The sequence below is a fragment of the Phocoena phocoena genome, chromosome X (assembly GCF_963924675.1).
Source record: "Phocoena phocoena chromosome X, mPhoPho1.1, whole genome shotgun sequence".
Taxonomy (NCBI): Eukaryota; Metazoa; Chordata; class Mammalia; order Artiodactyla; family Phocoenidae; genus Phocoena; species Phocoena phocoena.
The window spans coordinates 43,713,410-43,733,378 of NC_089240.1; the positions used below are offsets into that span (position 1 = coordinate 43,713,410).

General features: G+C 39.2%; 1 protein-coding gene across 1 annotated transcript in view; it reads right to left on the reverse strand.

Annotated features, from left to right (window-relative positions):
- DGKK (diacylglycerol kinase kappa) overlaps window positions 1-19,969 on the reverse strand; it is a 159,769-nt gene that overhangs the window by 20,508 nt on the left and 119,292 nt on the right. Inside the window, exons 9-12 of the mRNA XM_065901241.1 lie at window positions 17,962-18,145; window positions 17,129-17,237; window positions 16,215-16,354; window positions 15,216-15,297 (exon numbers count right to left, since the gene is read on the reverse strand). Of these exons, the coding sequence (XP_065757313.1) occupies window positions 15,216-15,297; window positions 16,215-16,354; window positions 17,129-17,237; window positions 17,962-18,145 (515 nt within the window). The remainder of the gene's footprint in view (window positions 1-15,215; window positions 15,298-16,214; window positions 16,355-17,128; window positions 17,238-17,961; window positions 18,146-19,969) is intronic.

The following is a 19,969-nucleotide window of genomic DNA, read 5'->3' on the forward strand; positions in this document are numbered from 1 at the left end:
CCCCTCATTACTTCCTACTGATGCTTTACCAGCAACCCAACTGTCTCTCTGAAAATAATCACAATTAAAGAATTCTTGTGGAAGATCTCCACAGATAATCTTAGATCTGTGGTCATTCTAAAAATAAGACGTATATTGTTTCCTCTCATTTAAATTAATACTCAAAAACTCATATGAAGGAGTTACTATTTGTTCCATGTTTCAAATGAAAAACCAATCTCATATTACATAGCTAGTAAATAATAGATCTGGGATTTGAACCCACATCTTTCCAACCAGAGGGTCACCTCTTATATATAATGTTAAATATAATAATAGTATCCACTTATATAGAAGTTACTATGTGCTAGGTTCTGTTCTAAGATACATATATATTTTTTCAGGTAACCCTTATAACAATCTTATGAAATAAGGATTATTATCCCCATTTCACAGAACAGAAAACTGAGGCATAGGGAAGGGACAGCTGATAGATGTCACAGCCAGGATTTGATTTTAGGTAGTCTGGCTCTTGAGTCTGTACTCCTAACTACAACTTATACTCATCCCTCTCCATCAGCCCCCACATTCAAACATCTACCAAGTCCTGATGATTCTATCTCTTCAATATGTTTTTTTTTTTTTTTTTTTTTAAATTATTTATTTATTTATTTTTGCAGTACGCGGGCCTCTCACTGTTGTGGCCTCTCCCGTTGTGGAGCACAGGCTCTGGACGCGCAGGCTCAGCGGCCATGGCTCACGGGCCCAGCCGCTCAACGGCATGTGGGATCCTCCCGGACCGGGGCACGAACCCGCGTCCCCTGCATCAGCAGGTGGACTCTCAACCACTGCGCCACCAGGGAAGCCCTTCAATATGTTTTAACTATGTCCACTTCTTCTTATTCCTATTACCACTTCACCAGTCCAAATCACCATCATCTTTTGCCTAGACAATTACATCACTGCCTATCTTTTTCCCTTGCCTCTAGTCTTTATTCCTTCAATTTTTTCTCCACGTAACATGTAAATATTCTGTTTTAAACCTTTCTATTAGATAGAAGAATAGATAGATGGATAGATATGTGATAAAGAAAGTATAGTGAAATATTAATGATAGAAGCTACCATTTAAAATTTCCTATATATTTGAAAATTTTATAATAAGAAAAATCCTTATATAATTCTTATTGCTTTTAGATAGAAGTTCAAACTTCCTGGGGGAAGATATCAAGATGGCAGATTAGGAGGACATGGAACTCAATTCCCCCATGAACACATCAAAAATGCATCTAAATGTGGAGAAATTATCACTGAAAACTAACTGGAGACTGGCAGAAAGACTCCTGTACAACCAATGTTGTAATAAAGATCCACACAAAATTGGATAAGAAGGGAAGAGAAGTGATCAGGTTGGGACCTGTGCCCCTGGGAGGGGACACAAAAGAAGGAGAGGATTACAAAGACAGAGAGCCTCCCTGGGGAGTGAGCAGCTCCAGCCACATATTGGGCACCACAGCCCTGGAATCTGACATCAGGAACACAAGTCCCCTTAGCTGGTTAGAAAACCAGTGGGACTAACAGGAGGGCTGTAAGAAACTTAGACTTGGAGGGACTCAAGATGGAGGAGTAGGAGGAAGTGGAACTCACCTTCCCCCATGAATACATCAAAAATACATCTACATGTGGAACAATTCTCACTGAAAACTAACAGGAGACTGGCAGAAAGACTCATATACTCAAGGCTGTAAGAAAGATCCACATAGAATCAGATAGTAAGGGAAGAGAATCGATCAGGTTGGGACCTGTGCCCCTAGGAGGGGACTCAGAAGAGAAAGGGGATTACACAGGTAGAGATCCTCCCTGGGGAGTGGTGGGTTGAGCCACAGATTGGGTGCCACAGACCTTGGGTCCAACAAAGGGAAGATGAGCCCCCTTGGCTGGTTGAAGGACCAGTGGGACTAATAGGACAGCTATGGGATGCCTGGACTCTGCTTAGGAAGAGGCCGTGAAAACTTGCTAGCTCCCAAAGCAGGGCAGAAAGGGTGGATTGAAACCACCCAGCTGGCTGACTGGTTTCCTGTGACCACTCTGGCATGCATCCTAGCCTGAGCCAAGCAAATGCTCCAGCACAGTTTGCCTCATATGGCAGCTCCACATGGGACTAAGGGCTGCCACAACAAGGAAAAAGCTTGGCTGTAAGATGCTATGGTGTACCAACTTATACTGGAAAAGAATCTGAAAAAGAACATGTGTGTGTGTGTGTGTGTGTGTGTGTGTATTACACCTGAAACATTGTAAATCAACTATACGTCAATAAAAAAAAAGATGTTATGGTGACTCAAACCCTAAGTGGCATCTGGGCACAGGGGGCAGCTGTTACTGGCAGTTGCACAGGTGTAGCATCAGGGGCAGACCAGATCTCTGATGGCAATCAGACTACCACAGCCCATGCCCCCACCACTGTTGAATACCCACACCAGCCCCTCTTTCTCCAGCATTGCTCCACTCGGGTGAGGGTGCCAGTGCTGGGAGGGAAAAGAGCACACACTTAAAAGGAACTGAGCCAGCTCAGACCCAAACCTCAGGGCTTTTGCTCCAGCGCCTTGGGACCTGACCCTGCTCCCAATAGGGTGGTGATGACCACTGAACAGAGGGGAAGCCCTGACTCACACATTGCTCTGGCCCTAGCATCTCCACCTCCAGCCCCACCTCCTATCAAGGTGACAGCTACCAGCACACCCTGAGGAAAGGTGTGACTTGTGCTCACATCAAATCCAGCTCTGCCACCAAAGCCACTGGGGCCTTGTAGACTGTATAGGGATACTCCCACATAAGGACATCCCTCTAAAACCACCATAGGTAATTGTTTCACCTAATTTCACAGAGACAGAGAAAGATAAGCAAAATGAGAAGACAGAAGAATTTGTCTCAATTGAAAGAGAAAGAGAAAAGCCCTGATAAAACAGCTAATGGAACATAAATAACTTACTAGATAAAAAATTCAAAGCATTCGTAATAAGAAAGCTAACTGAATTAGGGAAAAGAATAGATGAACACAGTGAGAATTTTAACAAGGAATTAGAAAATATAAGAAAAGAACTAGTCAGAACTGAAGAATACAATAACTGAAATGAAAAACACACTGGAAGGTATTAACAGCAGACTAGGTGATACAGAAAAACACATTAGTGATCTGGAAGATAGAAAATGGAAATCACAAACAGAACAGCAAAAAGTATATATACGTGTGTGTGTGTGTGTGTGTGTGTGTGTGTATGTGTGCGTGTGTGTGTGGAATTTTTCACATTATAGGGGTCCCAAAATGAGAGGAGAGAGAGAAGACTGAAAATTATGGCTGAAAACTTCCCAAGCCTGAAGAAAGAAACAGATATCCAGGTACAAGAAGCACAGAGCGTCTCAAATAAGATGAACCCAAACAGACCCACACCACACCAAGACACATAATTAAAATGTCAAAACTGAAAGAGGATTCTAAAGGCAGCAAGAGAAGAAAAATAGTCAGTTACCAGGGAACCCCCATAAGACTATCAGCTGATTTCTTCACAGAAACATTGCTGGCCAGAAGGTAATGACAAGATATATTCAAAGTCCTGAAAGGGAAAAAGCTGCAACCTATAGGACACTCTACCCAGCAAGGTTATCATTTAGACTAGAAGGAGAGATAAAGAACTTCTCACACAAGCAAAAACTAAAAGAAATGAGCAATACTAAGCCTACTCTAAAAGAGATGTTGAAGGGTCTTCTCTAAATAGAAAAGAAGTAAGAATCTATAGGAAACGGAAATTCCCAAATAAGAAAGGCAAATATATAGTAAGGATTTAAGATCAATTAAATAAGCAAGAATGTAGATTAAAAGAAGAAAAAATGCAAAATCAAGTATAAAGACAATTAACAGTAAAGGGATAAGCATGAAGATATAAAATATGATTAAAAAAACACAAAATGTTGGGGAGGGGAATAAAAAATGTAGATCTTTTAGAATGTGTTTAAACTTAAATGACTATCAGTTTAAGTCACATAGACATAATTATGGGTCAGTATACTTGAACCCCATGGTAACCACAAATCATGGTAGCCATGGTAAAGACACACAAAAACCAAAAGAAAGGAACCCAAGCATAGTACTAAGGAAAATGATTAAATCACAATGGGAGAAACAAAAAGAAGAAGTGACCAGAGAAGAACTATAAAAACAAGTGGAAAACAAGTAATAAAATGGCAATAAGTACATACCTATCAATAATTACTTTCAATGTCAAGAGACTAAGTGTTCCAATCAAAAGACATAGGGTGGTTGACTGGATTAAAAGACAAGACTGTTCAATATGCTGCTATAAGGGAATCTCTTCAGGCCAAATACACACAGAACAAAAGAGAGGGGACAGAAAATGATATTTCATGAAATCATTAATGACAAGAAAGTGGTGATATCAATATTCATAAAGGACAAAAAAGACTTTAAAATAAAGACTATAACAAAAGACAAGGGCATTGTATAATGATAAAGGGATCAATACAAGAAGATATTACAATTGTTAACATATATGCACCTACATAGGAGCACCTAAATATATAAAGCAAATACTAGCAGACATAAAGGGAGAATTTGACAAAGATACAATAATAGTAGAGGACTTTAACATTCCACTGACATCAATGGACATATCATCCAGACAGATAATAAGACAACAGTGGATTTAAATGACAATGTAGACTAGTTGGACTTAATAGATATCTACAGGACATTCCATCCAAAACCAGCAGATTACATATTCTTTTCAAGTGCACATGGAATGTTCTCCAGGACAAATCACATGCTAGGCCACAAATGAAGTCTCAATAAATTTAAGATAGAAATTATATCAAGTATTTCCTATGACCAAAACAATATGAAACTAGAAATCAACTACAGAAAGAAAAATGGGAAAAGAACAAACACATGGAGACTACACAACATGCTACTAAAAAACCAGTTCCACTAAGATCAGGAGCAAGACAAGGTTGCCCACTCTCACCACTCTTATTCAACAGAGTTTTGGAAGTTTTAGCCACAGCAATCAGAGAAGAAAAAGAAATAAAAGGAAACCAAATTGGAAAAGAAGAAGTAAAGCTGTCACTGTTTGCAAATGACATGATACCATATACAGAGAATCCTAAAGATGCTACCACAAAACTACTACAGCTAATCAATGAATTTGGTAAAGTAGCAGGATACAAAATTAATGCACAGAAATCTCTGGCATTCTTATACACTAATTATGAAAAATCTGAAAGTGAAATTAAGAAAACACTCCCATTTACAATTGCAACAAAAAGAATAAAATATCTAGGAATAAACCTACCTAAGGAGACAAAAGACCTATATGCAGAAAATTATAAGACACTGATGAAAGAAATTAAAGATGACACAAATAGATGGAGAGATATACCATGTTCTTGGATTGCAAGAATCAACATTGTGAAAATGACTCTACTACCCAAAGCAATGTACAGATTCAATGCAATCCCTATCAAACTACCACTGGCATTTTTCACAGAACTAGAACAAAAAATTTCACAATTTGTATGGAAAAACAAAAGACCCCGAATAGCCAAAACAATCTTGAGAACGAAAAATGGAGCTGGAGGAATCAGGCTCCCAGACTTCAGACTATACTGTAGCTTCAGACTACAAAGCTACAGTAATCAAGACAGTATGGTACTGGCAAAAAAACAGAAATACAGATCAATGGAACAGGATAGAAAGCCCAGAGATAAACCCACGCACATATGGTCACCTTATCTTTGATTAAGAAGGCAAGAATATACAGTGGAGAAAAGACAGCCTCTTCAATAAGTGGTGCTAGGAAAACTGGACAGGTAGATGTAAAAGTATGAAATTAGAACACTCCCTAACACCATACACAAAAGTAAACTCAAAATGGATTAAAGACCTAAATGTAAGGCCAGACACTATCAAACTCTTAGAGGAAAACATAGGCAGAATGCTATATGACATAAATCACAGCAAGATCCTTTTAGACCCACCTCCTAGAGAAATAGAAATAAAAACAAAAATAAACAAATGGGACCTAATGAAACTTCAAAGCTTTTGCACAGCAAAGGAAACCATAAACAAGACAAAAAGACAACCCTCAGAATGGGAGAAAATATTTGCAAATGAAGCAACTGACAGAAGATTAATCTCCAAAATTTACAAGCAGCTCGTGCAGCTCAATAACAAAACAACAAGCAACCCAATCCAAAAACGGGCAGAAGACCTAAATAGACATTTCTCCAAAGAAGATATACAGATTGACAACAAAACACATGAAAGAATGCTCAACATCATTAATCATTAGAGAAATGCAAATCAAAACTACAATGAGATATCATCTCACACTGGTCAGAATGGTCATCATCAAAAAATCTAGAAAGAATAAATGCTGGAGAGGGTGTGGAGAAAAGGGAACCCTCTTGCACTGTTGGTGGGAATGTAAATTGATACAGCCACTATGGAGAACAGTATGGAGGTTCCTTAAAACACTAAAATTAGAACTACCATACAACCCAGCAATCTCACTACTGGGCATATACCCTGAGAAAACCATAACTAAAAAAGAGTCATGTACCACAATGTTCATTGCAGCTCTATTTACAATAGTCAGGAGATGGAAGCAACCTAAGTGTCCATCATCAGATGAATGGATAAAGAAGATGTGGCACATATATACAATGGAATATTAGCCATAAAAAGAAAGGAAATTGAGTTTTTTGTAGTGAGGTGGATGGACCTAGAGTCTGTCATACAGAGTGAAGTAAGTCAGAAAGAGAAAAACAAATACCGTATGTTAACACGTATATATGGAATCTAAGAAAAAAAAAAGGTTATGAAGTACCTAGGGGTAAGACGGGAATAAAGACACAGACCTACTAGAGAATGGACTTGAGGATATGGGGAGGGGGAAGGGTAAGCTTTGACAAAGTGAGAGAGTGGCATGGACATATATACACTACCAAACATAAAATAGATAGCTAGTGGGAAGCAGCCGCATAGCACAGGGAGATCAGCTAGGTGGTTTGTGATCACCTAGAGGGGTGGGATAGGGAGGTTGGGAGGAAGGGAGACGTAAGAGATATGGGAACATTTGTATATGTATAACTGATTCACTTTGTTATCAAGCAGAAACTAACACACCACTGTAAAGCAATTATACTGCAATAAAGATGTTTAAAAAAAACACAATGGGACATGATGAAACCAAAGAGGAAATCAGAAAATACCTCAAGACAAATGAAAACGGAAACACAACTTCCTAAGATCTATGAGATGCAGCAAAAGCAGTTCTAAGGGGGAAGTTAGAACCAATACAGGTCTTCCTCAAGAAACAGGAAAAATCTTGAGTAAACATCTTGCCACCTAAAAGCATTAGAAAAAGAAGAACAAACAAAGCCCAAAGTCAGGAGAAGGAAGGCAATAATAATAATATAATAAAATAATAATAATATAATAATAAACATAATAATCATAGGGGAAATAAATAAAATAGAGATCCAAAAAAACAATAGAAAAGATCAATAAAACTAAGAGCTGGTTCTTTAAAAAGATAAATAAAATTCATAAACCTTTAGCTAAGGTCACCCAGAAGAAAAGAGAGGGGATCCAAATAAACAAAATAAGAAATGAAAGAGGAGACATAACAATCAATAACACAGAAATGTAAAAAATCATAAGAGAACACTATGAGCAGTTATACGCCAAGAAATTGGACAACCTAGAAGAAATGAACAAATTTCTAGAAAGATACAGCCTGCTGAGACTGCTTCAAGAAGAAACAGACAATTTGAACAGACTAATCACTACAAGTAAAATTGAATCTGTAATAAAAGAAAAAACTTCCAGCAAACAGCAATCCAGGACCAGATGGCTTCAGAGGGGAATTCTAACAAACATATAGAGAAGAGCTAATACTTATCCCTCTCAAACTATTCCAAAAACTTGAAGAGGAAGGAACACTCACAGATTTATTCTACAAGGCCACCATTACTCTGATACCAAAACCAGACAAGGAAACTACACACACACAAAAAGAAATTATAGGTCAATATCTTTGATGAATATAGATGCAAAAATCCTCAATGAAATATTAGCAAACTGAATACAGCAGTATATAAAAGGGATCAAACACCATGATCAAGTTGGATTTATTCCAGGGTCAAGAGGGTGAATCAACATTCACAAATCAATCAATGTGATGCACATTAACAAAAGGAAGGATAAAAATCAAATTATCATCTCAGTAGATGCAGGAAAAGCATTTGAAAAATTTCAACATCCATTCATGATAAAAATTCTTATCCAAGTGGGTATAGAGGGAACACATCAGCATAATTAAGGCCATTATGATAAACCCATAGCCAACATCATACTCAATGGTGAAAAGCTGAAAGACTTCCCACTAAGTTCTGGACGAAGACAAGGATGCCCACTCTTACCACTTCTGTTTAACATAGTAATGGAAGTTCTAGCCACAGCAATCAGAGAAGTAAAAGAAAGAAAAGGCATCCAAATTGGAAGGGCAGAAGTAAAACTGTCACTATTTGCAGATGACATGATACTTTATATTGGGAACTCTAAAGTCTCCACCCCCAAATATTAGGACTAATAAATGAATTCAGCAAGGTTGAAGGATACAAGATTACCATACAGAAATCTGTTGCATTTATATACACTAATAATGAAATTTCAGAAACAGAAAGTAAAAAATCACCCTGTTTAAAATCATACCAAAAAGATGAAAATACCAAGAATAAACTTAACCAAGGAGGTGAAACACCTATAATCTGAAAACTATAAAACATTGATGAAAGGAATTGAAGATAATTCAAAGAAATGGAAAGACATCATCCTGTGCCCTTGGGTTGGAAGAATTAATATCGTTAAAATGGCCATAATACATAAAGGAATCTACAGATTTAATGAAATCCCTATAAAAATATCCATGACATTTTTCACAGAATGAGAACAAATAAAAATCCATAGGGAACCACAAAAAACTCCAAATTGCCAAAGTCATCTTGAGAGAAAAGAACAAAGCTGGAGGTATAACCCTCCCAGATTTCAGAATATACTACAAAGCTACAGAAATCAAAACAGCATGGTACTGGCACTAAAACAGACACATAGATCAAAGGAGCAGAATAGAGAACCAGAAGTGAACCCACGCACCTATTGTCAATTACTTTATGACAAAGGAGGTAAGAATATACAATGGAGAAAAGACAGTCTCTTCAGCAAGTGGTAGTGGGAAAACTGAACAGCCACATGTAAAACAATGAGATTAGAACATTCCCTCAGAACATGTATAGAAGTAAGCTCAAAGTGGTTCAAAGACCTAAATGTAAGACATGACACCATGAAACTCCTAGAAGAGAACATAGGCAGAACACTCTTTGACAAAAATCGTAACAATATTTTTTTGGGTCCGTCTCCTAAGCCAAAGGAAATAAAGCAAAAATAAAGTAATAGGGCCTAATTAAGCTTAAAAAGCTTTTGCACAGCAAAGGAAACTATCAATAACATGAAAATACAACCTATGAAAAGGGAGAAAATATTTGCAAATGGTGTGGCTGACAAGGGGTTAATATCCAAAATACACAAACAGCTCATACAACTCAATATCAAAAAAATAAAAAACCCAGTCAACAAACGGGCAGAAGACCTGAATAGAAAGTTTTCCAAAGAAGACACACATATGGCTAACAGGCACATGAAAAGATGCTCAACATTGCTAATTATTAGAGAAATGCAAAACAAAAATGAGATATCACCTCACCTGTCAGAATGGCTATCATCAAAATGTCTACAAATAACAAATGTTGGAGAGGATGTGGAGAAATGGGAACCCTAGTACACTATTGGTGGGGTTGTACATTGTTTCCAGCCACTATAGAAAATAGTACAGAGTTTCTTTAAAAAACTAAAAATAGAACTATGATATGATCCAGGAATTTCAGTGCTGGGTATGTATTTGTAGAAAATAAAAACACTAATTTGAAAAGATGCATGTACCTCAATGTTCATAGCAGCACTATCTACAATAGTCAAGATATGGAAGCAACCTAAGTGCCCATCAACAGATGAATGGATACAGATGTGGTTTATATATACAATGGAATACTACTCAGCCCCCCACAAAAGAATGGAATTCTGTCATTTGCAACAATGTGATGGACCATGAGGGTATTATGCTTAGTGAAATACGTCAGTGAGAAAAATCAAATACTCTATTTTATCGCTTACATGTGGAATGTGAAAAACAAAACAAATGTATATTTATTTAAAAAACAGAAACAGACTTATAGACGTAGAGAACAAACTAGTGGTTACCAGTGTAGAGGGAATAGGGAGGGGTGAGATAGGGGTATCAGATTAAAAGATACAAAGCACTATGTATAAAATAAATAAGCAACTTTGATATATTGTACAGCAAACAAACAAACAAAAGAAACCTACACTCTGCTAGTGAAGAGCACACACACACTTGCTTATTCCTGAAACAAGGCAGAAAAAAACAGGTTGAAACTGAATGGGACTCTGGCCAGTTTCCTGCAACCACTCTGGCACACAGCCAGCCTGAACCAAGCACCTGTTCTACCCCACTTGCTTCACCATAACAGCTCTACGCTAGGGTGAGGGTGGCTGAGGGGAGTGCTCAGATTTGAGGGACTATGCCAGCCCAGACCCCAAATGGCATCTGAATGGGGCAGGGGCAGCAACCTGGCATTTATGGAGGCACCACATCAGAAGTATTCCAGGATTCCAAGTGGAACTGGGGACATCACAGCCTGAGCCCAGGCCCACACCCATGCAAAATGCCTGCTCCAGCCCCTCTTGCTCCAGCACTGTTCCCCTCTGGGGCTAGTGTGCTGGTGCTGGGATGGGGGAAAGAACACACTTAGAGGGAATGGAGCCATCATGGACTTGACCCTCAGTGCTTCTGCTCCAGCAATTTGGGACCCACCCCCAGCCCCAAGAGGGTGGTGTTGGCCACTGAAAAAGGGAGAAGCCCTGGCTCACACATGACTCTAGCTCTCGCTGCTCCATCTGCAGCACCACCTCCTACCAAGGTGATAGCTGCCAGCACACTCTAGGGAAAGACATGACTTGTGTTCAAGTCAGATCTCGCTCTCTCACCAAAGTCACTGGGCACATGCAGACTGTATGGGGATGCTCATACACAAGGACACACCTTCAAGACTGGAAAAGGTAACTGTTTCATCTAATTTCATAGAATAGAGACAGCAAAAGTTAAGAACAATGAGAAGACAGAGGGATTTATTTCATTGAAAGAACAGGAGAAAACCCCTGAAAAAAAAACAACTAATAAAACAGAAATAAACAATTTACTAGATAAAGAATTCAAAGCATTAGTAATAGATAGGCTAACTGAATTAGGGAAAAGAATAGATGAACACAGAATTTTAACAAGGAAATTAAAAAATTTAAAAGGTGAAATGAAAAACACACTAGAAGGAATTAACAGCAGACTAGGTGATACAGAAGAATGAATAAGTGATCTGGAAGATAGAATAATGGAAATCATGCAATCAGAATAGTAAAAAGTAAATTAAAAAAAATGAGAACAGTTTAAGGGACATTTGGGACAACACAAAGCATACCAACATAAGCATTATAGAGGTCCCAGAAGAAGAGAGAGGGAGAGGGGGCTTAAAAATGTTTTTGATGAAGCTATGGCTGAAAATTTATTGAAACTGAAGAAGGAAACCAATATCCAGGTACAAGAAGCATAGAGTGTCCCAAAGAAGATGAACCCAAACAGATGCATACCAAGACATAATAATTAAAATGGCAAAAGTTTAAGATAAAGAATTCTAAAGGCAGCAAGAGAAAATCAAAGAGTCATATATAAGGGAATCCCCATAAGGCTATCAGCTGATATTTTGCAGAAAACTTGCAGGCCAGAAGGAAGGACATGATATACATATAAAGTTCTAAAAGGGAAAAACCTGCAAGCTAGGATGCTCTCCCAGCAAGATTATCATTTAGAATTGAAGGAGAGATAAAGAACTTCTCAGACAAGCAAAAACTAAAAGAATTGAGCAATACTAAACCTACCCTAAAAGAAATGTTAAAGGGTTTTCTCTAATTGAAAAGGCTATAACAAAAAGTAAATTTCTATGGGAAAGGAACAAATTCCACTAGTAAAGGCAAAAATATAATAAAGGCTGAGGATCAACCAAGTAAGTAAGCTAGTACAAAGATTTAAAGAAAAAAATTTTAAATCAAGTATAACTACAATAAACTGTGAAGGGATAAATATGGAGATGTAAAATATGACATTAAAAACACAAAATGTGGGGGAGGGGAGTAAAAAAAGTAGATATTTTAGAATGTGTTTGAAGTTAAATGAGTAACAGTTTTTAAAAAGTAGATACAGCTGTAGGTCAACATATAGGAACCCCTTGGTAACCACAAATTAAAAACCTACAATAGATATATAAAACTAGAGAGAAAGGAACAGAAGCAAACCAATAAAGAAAACCATCAAACTACAAAGGAAGAAACTAAAAGAAGAAGAAAAGAACAGAGAAGTACAAACACAACCAGAATACAGCTAACAAAATGGCAATAAGTACATACCTATCAATAATCACTTTAAAGGTCATTGGACAAAATACTCCAATTGAAAGACATAGGGTGGCTGATTGGATGAAAAAAGAAGACCCATCTATATGCTGCTTACAAGAGACTCACTTCGAGTTAGACACACACACAGACTGAAAGTCAGAGGATGGAAAAAGATATTTCATGTAAATGGAAACAACAAGAAAACGGGGGTAGTAGTATTCATATAGGACAAAATAATCTTTAAAACAAAGTCTATAACAAAAGATTAAGGGTATTATATAATGATAAAATGATCAATACAATAAGAGGATATAACACTCTTTATCATATACACACCTAATACAGGAACACCTAAATATATAAAGCAAATATTAACAAACATGAAGGGAGAAATTGACAATAATACAAAAATGGTAGGGGACTTTAACACTTCACTTTTTTTTTTTTTTTTGCGGTACGCGGGCCTCTCACTGTTGTGGCCTCTCCCATTGCAGAGCACAGGCTCCGGACGCGCAGGCTCAGCGGCCATGGCTCACGGGCCTAGCTGCTCTGTGGCATGTGGGATCTTCCCAGGCCGGGTCACAAACCCATGTCCCCTGCATCGGCAGGCGGACTCTCAACAACTGCACCACCAGGGAAGCCCAACAGTTCACTTATTTTAATGGACAGATCATCCAGAGAGAAAATCAATAAGGAAATGGTGTCTTAAATGACACAATAGAACAGTTGGACTTATCTACAGGACATTCCATCCAAAAGCAGCAGAATACACATTCTTTTCAATTGCACATGGAATGTTCTCCAGGATAGATCACATGCTAGGCCATAAAACAAGTCTCAACAAATTTAAGAAGATAGAAATTATATCAAGCATTTTTTCTGACCACAACAGTATGAAACTAGAAATCAATTACAGGAAGTAAAATGGAAAAACACAAACAGGAGACTAAACAACAGGCTACTAAATAAACCAATGGGACATAATTCAAAAAGAGTCATGTACCACAATGTTCATTGCAGCTCTATTTACAATAGCCAGGACATGGAAGCAACCTAAGTGTCCTTCATCAGATGAATGGATAAAGAAGATGTGGCACATATATACAATGGAATATTACTCAGCCATAAAAAGAAATGAAATTGAGTTATTTTTAGTGGGGTGGTTGGACCTAGAGTCTGTCATACAGAGTGAAGTAAGTCAGAAAGAAAAACAAATACCGTATGCTAACACATATATATGAAATCTAAAAAAAAATTTTTAAAAGGTTCTGAAGAACCTAGAGGCAGGACAGGAATAAAGACACAGACATAGAGAATGGACTTAAGCACACTGGGAGTGGGAAGGGTAAGCTGGGATGAAGTGAGAGAGTGGCATGGACATATATACACTACCAAATGTAAAATAGATAGCTAGTGGGAATCAGCCACATAGCACAGGGAGATCAGCTCAGTGCTTTGTGATCACCTAGAGGGGTGGGATAGGGAGTGTGGGAGGGATACACAAGAGGGAGGAGATATGGGGATATATGTATATGTATAGCTGATTCACTTTGTTATAAAGCAGAAACTAACACACCTTGTAAACAATTATACTCCAATAAAGATGTTAAAAAAAAAAAGATGAGACAATGATGAAATCAAAGAGGAAATCAGAAAATACCTCGATACAAATGAAAGTGGAGGCACAACATTCCAAAATCTGTGGGATGCAGCAAAGCAGTTCTAAGAGGGAAGTTTACAGTGATACAGGCCTACCTCAACAAACAAGAAAAATCTCAAACAACTTATATTACCAACTAAAAGAATTAGAAAAAGAGCAAACAAAGCTCAAAGTCATCAGAAGGCAGGAAATAATAAAGATCAGAGAGGAAATAAATAAAACAGAGACCAAAAAAACAATAGAAAAGATCAATGAAACCAAGATCTGGTCCTTTGAAAAGATAAAATTGATAAACCTTTAGTGAGGCTCACCAAGAAGAAAAGAGAGAGGACCCAAATAAAATAAGAAATTAAAGAGGAGACATAACAACCAATACCACAGAGATTCAAAAAAATCATAAAAGAATAGTATGAACAGTTATATGCCAACAAACTGAACAACCTAGAAGAAATAGACACATTTCTAGAAGTATACAATCTTTAAAGACTGAATCAGGAAGAAATAGACAATCTGAACAGACTGATCACTAATAGTGAAACTGAATTTGTAATTTTAAAAACTCCCAGCTAACCAAAGTCCATGACTGGATGGCTTCACAGGGGAGTTCTACCAAACATACAAAGAAGAGTTAATACATATTCTTCTCAAACTATTCCAAAAGTTGAAGAGGAAGGAACACACTGTAGTTAATCCATACTTTCCATAAATATTTTGAGTGAATGCATAAGTAGATGGCTGACTGAATTATATCCCCAACACCTAACACAGCTTTTGGTAAATAACTGCTAATTGAAATGTCCCCAATCCTGAATGATCTCATCCTTATCAAGCCCATGGACTATACAAAAGCTTCTCTCTGGGTTTAGCCTATTATTTCAATGTGTAATAAAGATGTTGGCCTGAATTATAGCTAGGCAGTTGTTACCTCAAATCGGGGTACATCCATTTCAACTTGTCCTCTTAGCAATGGGGTTTGTCTGGGAGTCTCACGGATCATCACACTCCATCTGAAATGAAGTTTAAAGACAGATATTTAGGGCTCTGTTTCATCACAGGTTGGCACCAATGCTTCACATGTCACGAAAGGGGTCAAAATATTTATGTGATGGGTAGGGATGAGTTGTAGGGGTTGCCCAAGTTATCTCAGGTCACCTGATCTCAAGGTATACCCCAAGAGAGACCTCTGCTTCATGACTTCTCAAGGCCAGTGTGATGGAAGGAATTCCACCACAGAGTTCTCAGAGAGCAGTGCTTCTCAAGCAGTGGTAACTACCAAGATCACCTGAGGTGCTTTTGTAAAATACACATACCAGGGCTCTACCCAAGACCTACTGAATAAGAATATTTGTGGTAGGGCCCAGCTTGGTACCTTGAAAAAGCTCCCCAGGTTATCCTTATGAGCAGCCATAAATCAAATACTATGCCCCCACATAGAAAGTCTTTCTTCTCAGAGGATTGGAGGAGAATACTGTCTCTTCTCTAGGGCACAGATAATCCAGGCCAGTTGTTTATGAGCCCTCTTTTTTTGAGTTTCTTTGAGTACCTGATGAAGCTATAGAATAGTTTCTATACTATCCTAGAATAGAACAGAAAGATGGAAACTTTCCCAAGGAAAAAATATGCTTACATGGATAATTAGCTATGCAATTTGAAGTAGGTTTATAGAACCCTTGAAATTTACCAATGGGTGCTCCTGCTCTAGGATCTTTTAAGTTTGAAGAGGGGCTTCAGTGATGTTTAAAGGATACACAGTAGACCCTGGCTTCTTAATAGGCAAAGTCCCCCAAATTTCCTTGCACCGAAGCCAGAAAGGCAATGAAGCTCTGTGAGGGAGTTTAGAACATTCCTGATTGAGATGATGTCACTGGGAGTAACTGGCAAGGGAATGGAAGAGCCACAACGACCTCATCTTTCAGCTACTCACCTGTCTAGAATCCTCACACTAGCTTGCTCCACTCTGTTGAGGATGTTCAGGGGTGATTTGTTTTTGTTCCAGAACGCACCCCAGCCGAGGACACGGGCCAGATCATTACCGGTTCCAAGAGGGATGACTGCCAGCTGACACTGCAAGAACAAAACCGGGCACCCTTTTCAGACAATCCTACCAAGATCCACCCATAAAAGAACCCAGAAGGTGCTTTTTGGGGAAAAAAATATGGTCTCAAAACTAGTGGCAATAAGGGACCTATGATTTTAGGAAGTGTAATAGGAAGATGTTTGAAGTTGAGTGAAATTTTCCCTAAGGAGTTGGGTCCCACTCTTGGCAATACAGAACCTACTCAGTAAGGGGACACGTTGCTGGAATATGACAATATTTGTAGCCATGCTTTTAAAAGAGATATATAGCCACAAATTTCTATCTAGGCTGGGCCAAAGAGGTAAGGTGCCTTAAGGAGACAAAGCCACTGCAGTCAGAAGAGCAGGGGGCTGCTTAGGGAGAGGGGGGAGAGGTACATTTCTGCTACTCTAGAGACTCAGGGAAGAAACTCAGTGGCCTCAGGAGGGGTAGGGAATTGGGAATTGAATGCTGCCTGATGCCACTTCTGTTTTTCTTGCTTTCCTCCCCTTCAAATCTTCATTTTGGGGCTTGGGAAATAGAGCACTGCTCATTTTTTTCTGCTAACTTCCTCTTTCTTCCTTCCTACTATTAGATAACCAGAAAATGGTATAGGTGAGCAGGCTTAGATTGGGAATCTACCAGTCAGGTTGACTGTGAAACCAGTAGGAAACGTGTATTTTACAGACAAGGAGAGTAAAGACCAGGGACTTCTTGGGATAAGCAGCTCCACACTGCCAGTCTCTTTAGCAATGGCTAAATTAAGTCAGCTAGGGACTCACCCGTTCCTGTAATCCAAAGGCATCAATCAGAGATAAGACCCAGCTCACGCTGCCATCTCCACCACAAACCACAATGCGAAAGCGAACAAAGTTCTTGAACATGCAGAGCCTGGAAGGAAGAGGGGAAAGGGGAGTTATTTCATGAGCTGATGAGTTTTACAACTCTTTCCTACAATGTGCCAGGAGCTAAGGACTGCTGCTTCTGCACCCTGCTATCAGGCTACATGTTTTCCTTTCCCTTAACCCCTATCTCTCTGTGTACCTAAGATCATAGGGAATGCTCCCACAGGCAATCCTGGAAATCAGGCCTTGCCTCAACCTACACTCTTCTTTGCCCAACCTTGTTCTGGAAGTTACTAGCTGCCTAGCCTAATCTACTTGCTGAGGCCCAGGAAGAATATCTTGCACAGTTGCCAGTGGGTTCACAGAAACCAGGGCTGAACAGCCAGATGGTCTCTAAATAAAACAGGCCTGTAGTAGAGATGTATCTACTTGCCCCCAAGAAAAAGAGTGAGTGACAGGAATGGTGGAAAATAATATCCATTTGCCTCCTCCTCTGAAGTCAGGAGACATAGTTACCTTTTCCAACTGGAAAAGGTGAAGCAAATCTGAGAGCAGGACATAGGCTTGAAAGGATTTCTGGGAGAGGGCTAAAAGTCCTCCAGCCAGCCAACTCAAGATGCTGTGGAGTTGTGTTTGTGTCCTGACTTGAGAAAATAGAACTTTCCTGCCCAGGTATTAGAACTAATTCCAGGAAGCCTATCCTACTCTAGAATGTGTAGAGGGGGGAGTCCCTTCTATACCCACAACTACATCCCTTACCCCATGCTTACCCGGCTTCAGGTCCACCCTTCGAAAGGTCAAACACTTGAGACGGGTTAAGGTATTGCTTGAATTTCCGGAGGAAGACGATCCCTTGGTGATCGCCACTTTTGGAGTTGATGAAGATGAGAAGGGGGCATGAACAGGCTGAAGACCAATCAAGATTCCAGAAATCTGGAGATACTACTAATTGGCCTAATAATGCATACAACAGAAAGAAAAGGGAAAAAAAGAAAAAGGCCATTTAGATGGAAGCAAGGCATGACTTAACATCAAATTTTGCAAAGACTTTTTAAAAACAACTTTATTGAGGTATAATTGATATACAAAGAACTGCATACATTTAATGTGTACAATTTAATGAGTTCAGACATATGCAAACACCTATGATACCATCACCACAATCAAGATAATAGACATCCAACACCTCCCACAGCTTCCCTGTGCCTCTGAGACTGAGGGACAGAGGGGAAGTTAGATGCAAACCAAAGGGGCTTTTACTTAAGAAAACAACAATAGCTGGTCTTTGCCCAGCTGTTGCCAGGTAACCAACATTTGCTGAGCAACTACTATATGCCAATCATCATGCTACATACTGCTAGGGGTCTAGCTCTTGCCCTCAAGCTGGGGAGACAGATTCATACACAGCAGTGTATTGGAACACAAGGAATAAAAATAATTAGTGCCACAACCAAAGATCAATAAAATGTCAAGGGAAAACTGAAGAAGGAGAAGGTTGAGAGCCCAGGAGGAGGATCAGCACACCCAACTTGTCCTCTCTCTGCCTGGGATAGCTCAGTTCTTACACTGAGAAGATACAAGGTCAGGAAAGATGGGGAGAAAAGGCTGCCTTTCAGCCAGGAGCTAATGACAGAACATATCAATGTGGAGTGAAGCAGGGAGCTTTAATCGCTCCTCTAATGTTCTGGCAGAGCAATCTAAGTTATCATACCAATTATCAGGGGAAACAAGACTATAGGGAAATTGTCTGGACAAGAGAGAGGCTTTTAATAATCCCCAATGCTGAAGTTCCCCATAGAGAAGTGGAGTTATAGCAGTCTAAATTGCCATAGCCTGCCAGCTCATACTGGGTCATAGAGCCTGTTGGCAGGGAGACAGGCAGTGAGCAATGGCCTCATAGGAGATGCAAGACAAATTGTGAGCCTCCAAACCTCTGAGCTCGTGGCTTGCCAGGGATGCCCAGCAAAAATAAATGCAAAGCGAAAAAAGCATGTGGCTTGCTCCTGAATGGTGTGTGCCACAGGGAGAGAGGCAAGTTGAAGTGTCCCATTTGTTGTAACCTGGGTAAAAGGGAGCCTGAAGAGGAAGACTGCTGACTTGAGCAGATTTCATGGCTGTTTTGCCTGGAAAAATCTAAAGCAAGCTTCCTCTATGGGCCAATTTCTACTCACTGGCCAGTGGAACTTGAAGACCTCCTAAGCCAGCTAGCCTGTCATGCACCAAACCTTCAGGGCTTGCCAGGGCTCATAGCTGCAAGGGGAGTCTGCTATGTCCCTTCAGTAGCATAGCTTGGAAGTAGTTACCCTCCCTGAACATGTTATCCCTTTTCAACATTTTATTTTACAAAATATATGTTAACACAATGGTAGTTAAGACATTCATTCATTCATTCAACATATATGTATTGAGGGCATTCTTTGTGCCTGTCCTTGTTATGTTCCGATATACAGTGATAGACAAGATATAAATGATCTTTGCTCTTGTGGAATTTATATTCTAATGGAAGGATGCAGACCATAAATAAATACACAAATAAATATAGAAAATAATGCGATATGAAGAAAAATAAAGCAGGAAAAGGGGAATGGAGACTGATGGGGGTGTTGTTTTAGACAGGTGGCCAGGGATGGCTTCTCTGGTGAGATGACATTTGAATGAAATGAGGTAGTGAGCAATGCAGGTATCTGGGGGAAGAGTTTTTTGGGGGTCAAGAGGAAGAATAAGAACCCGCCCAGAGAAGGGAGACTGCCTGGGATGTTTGTGGACAGTGAAGAGAAT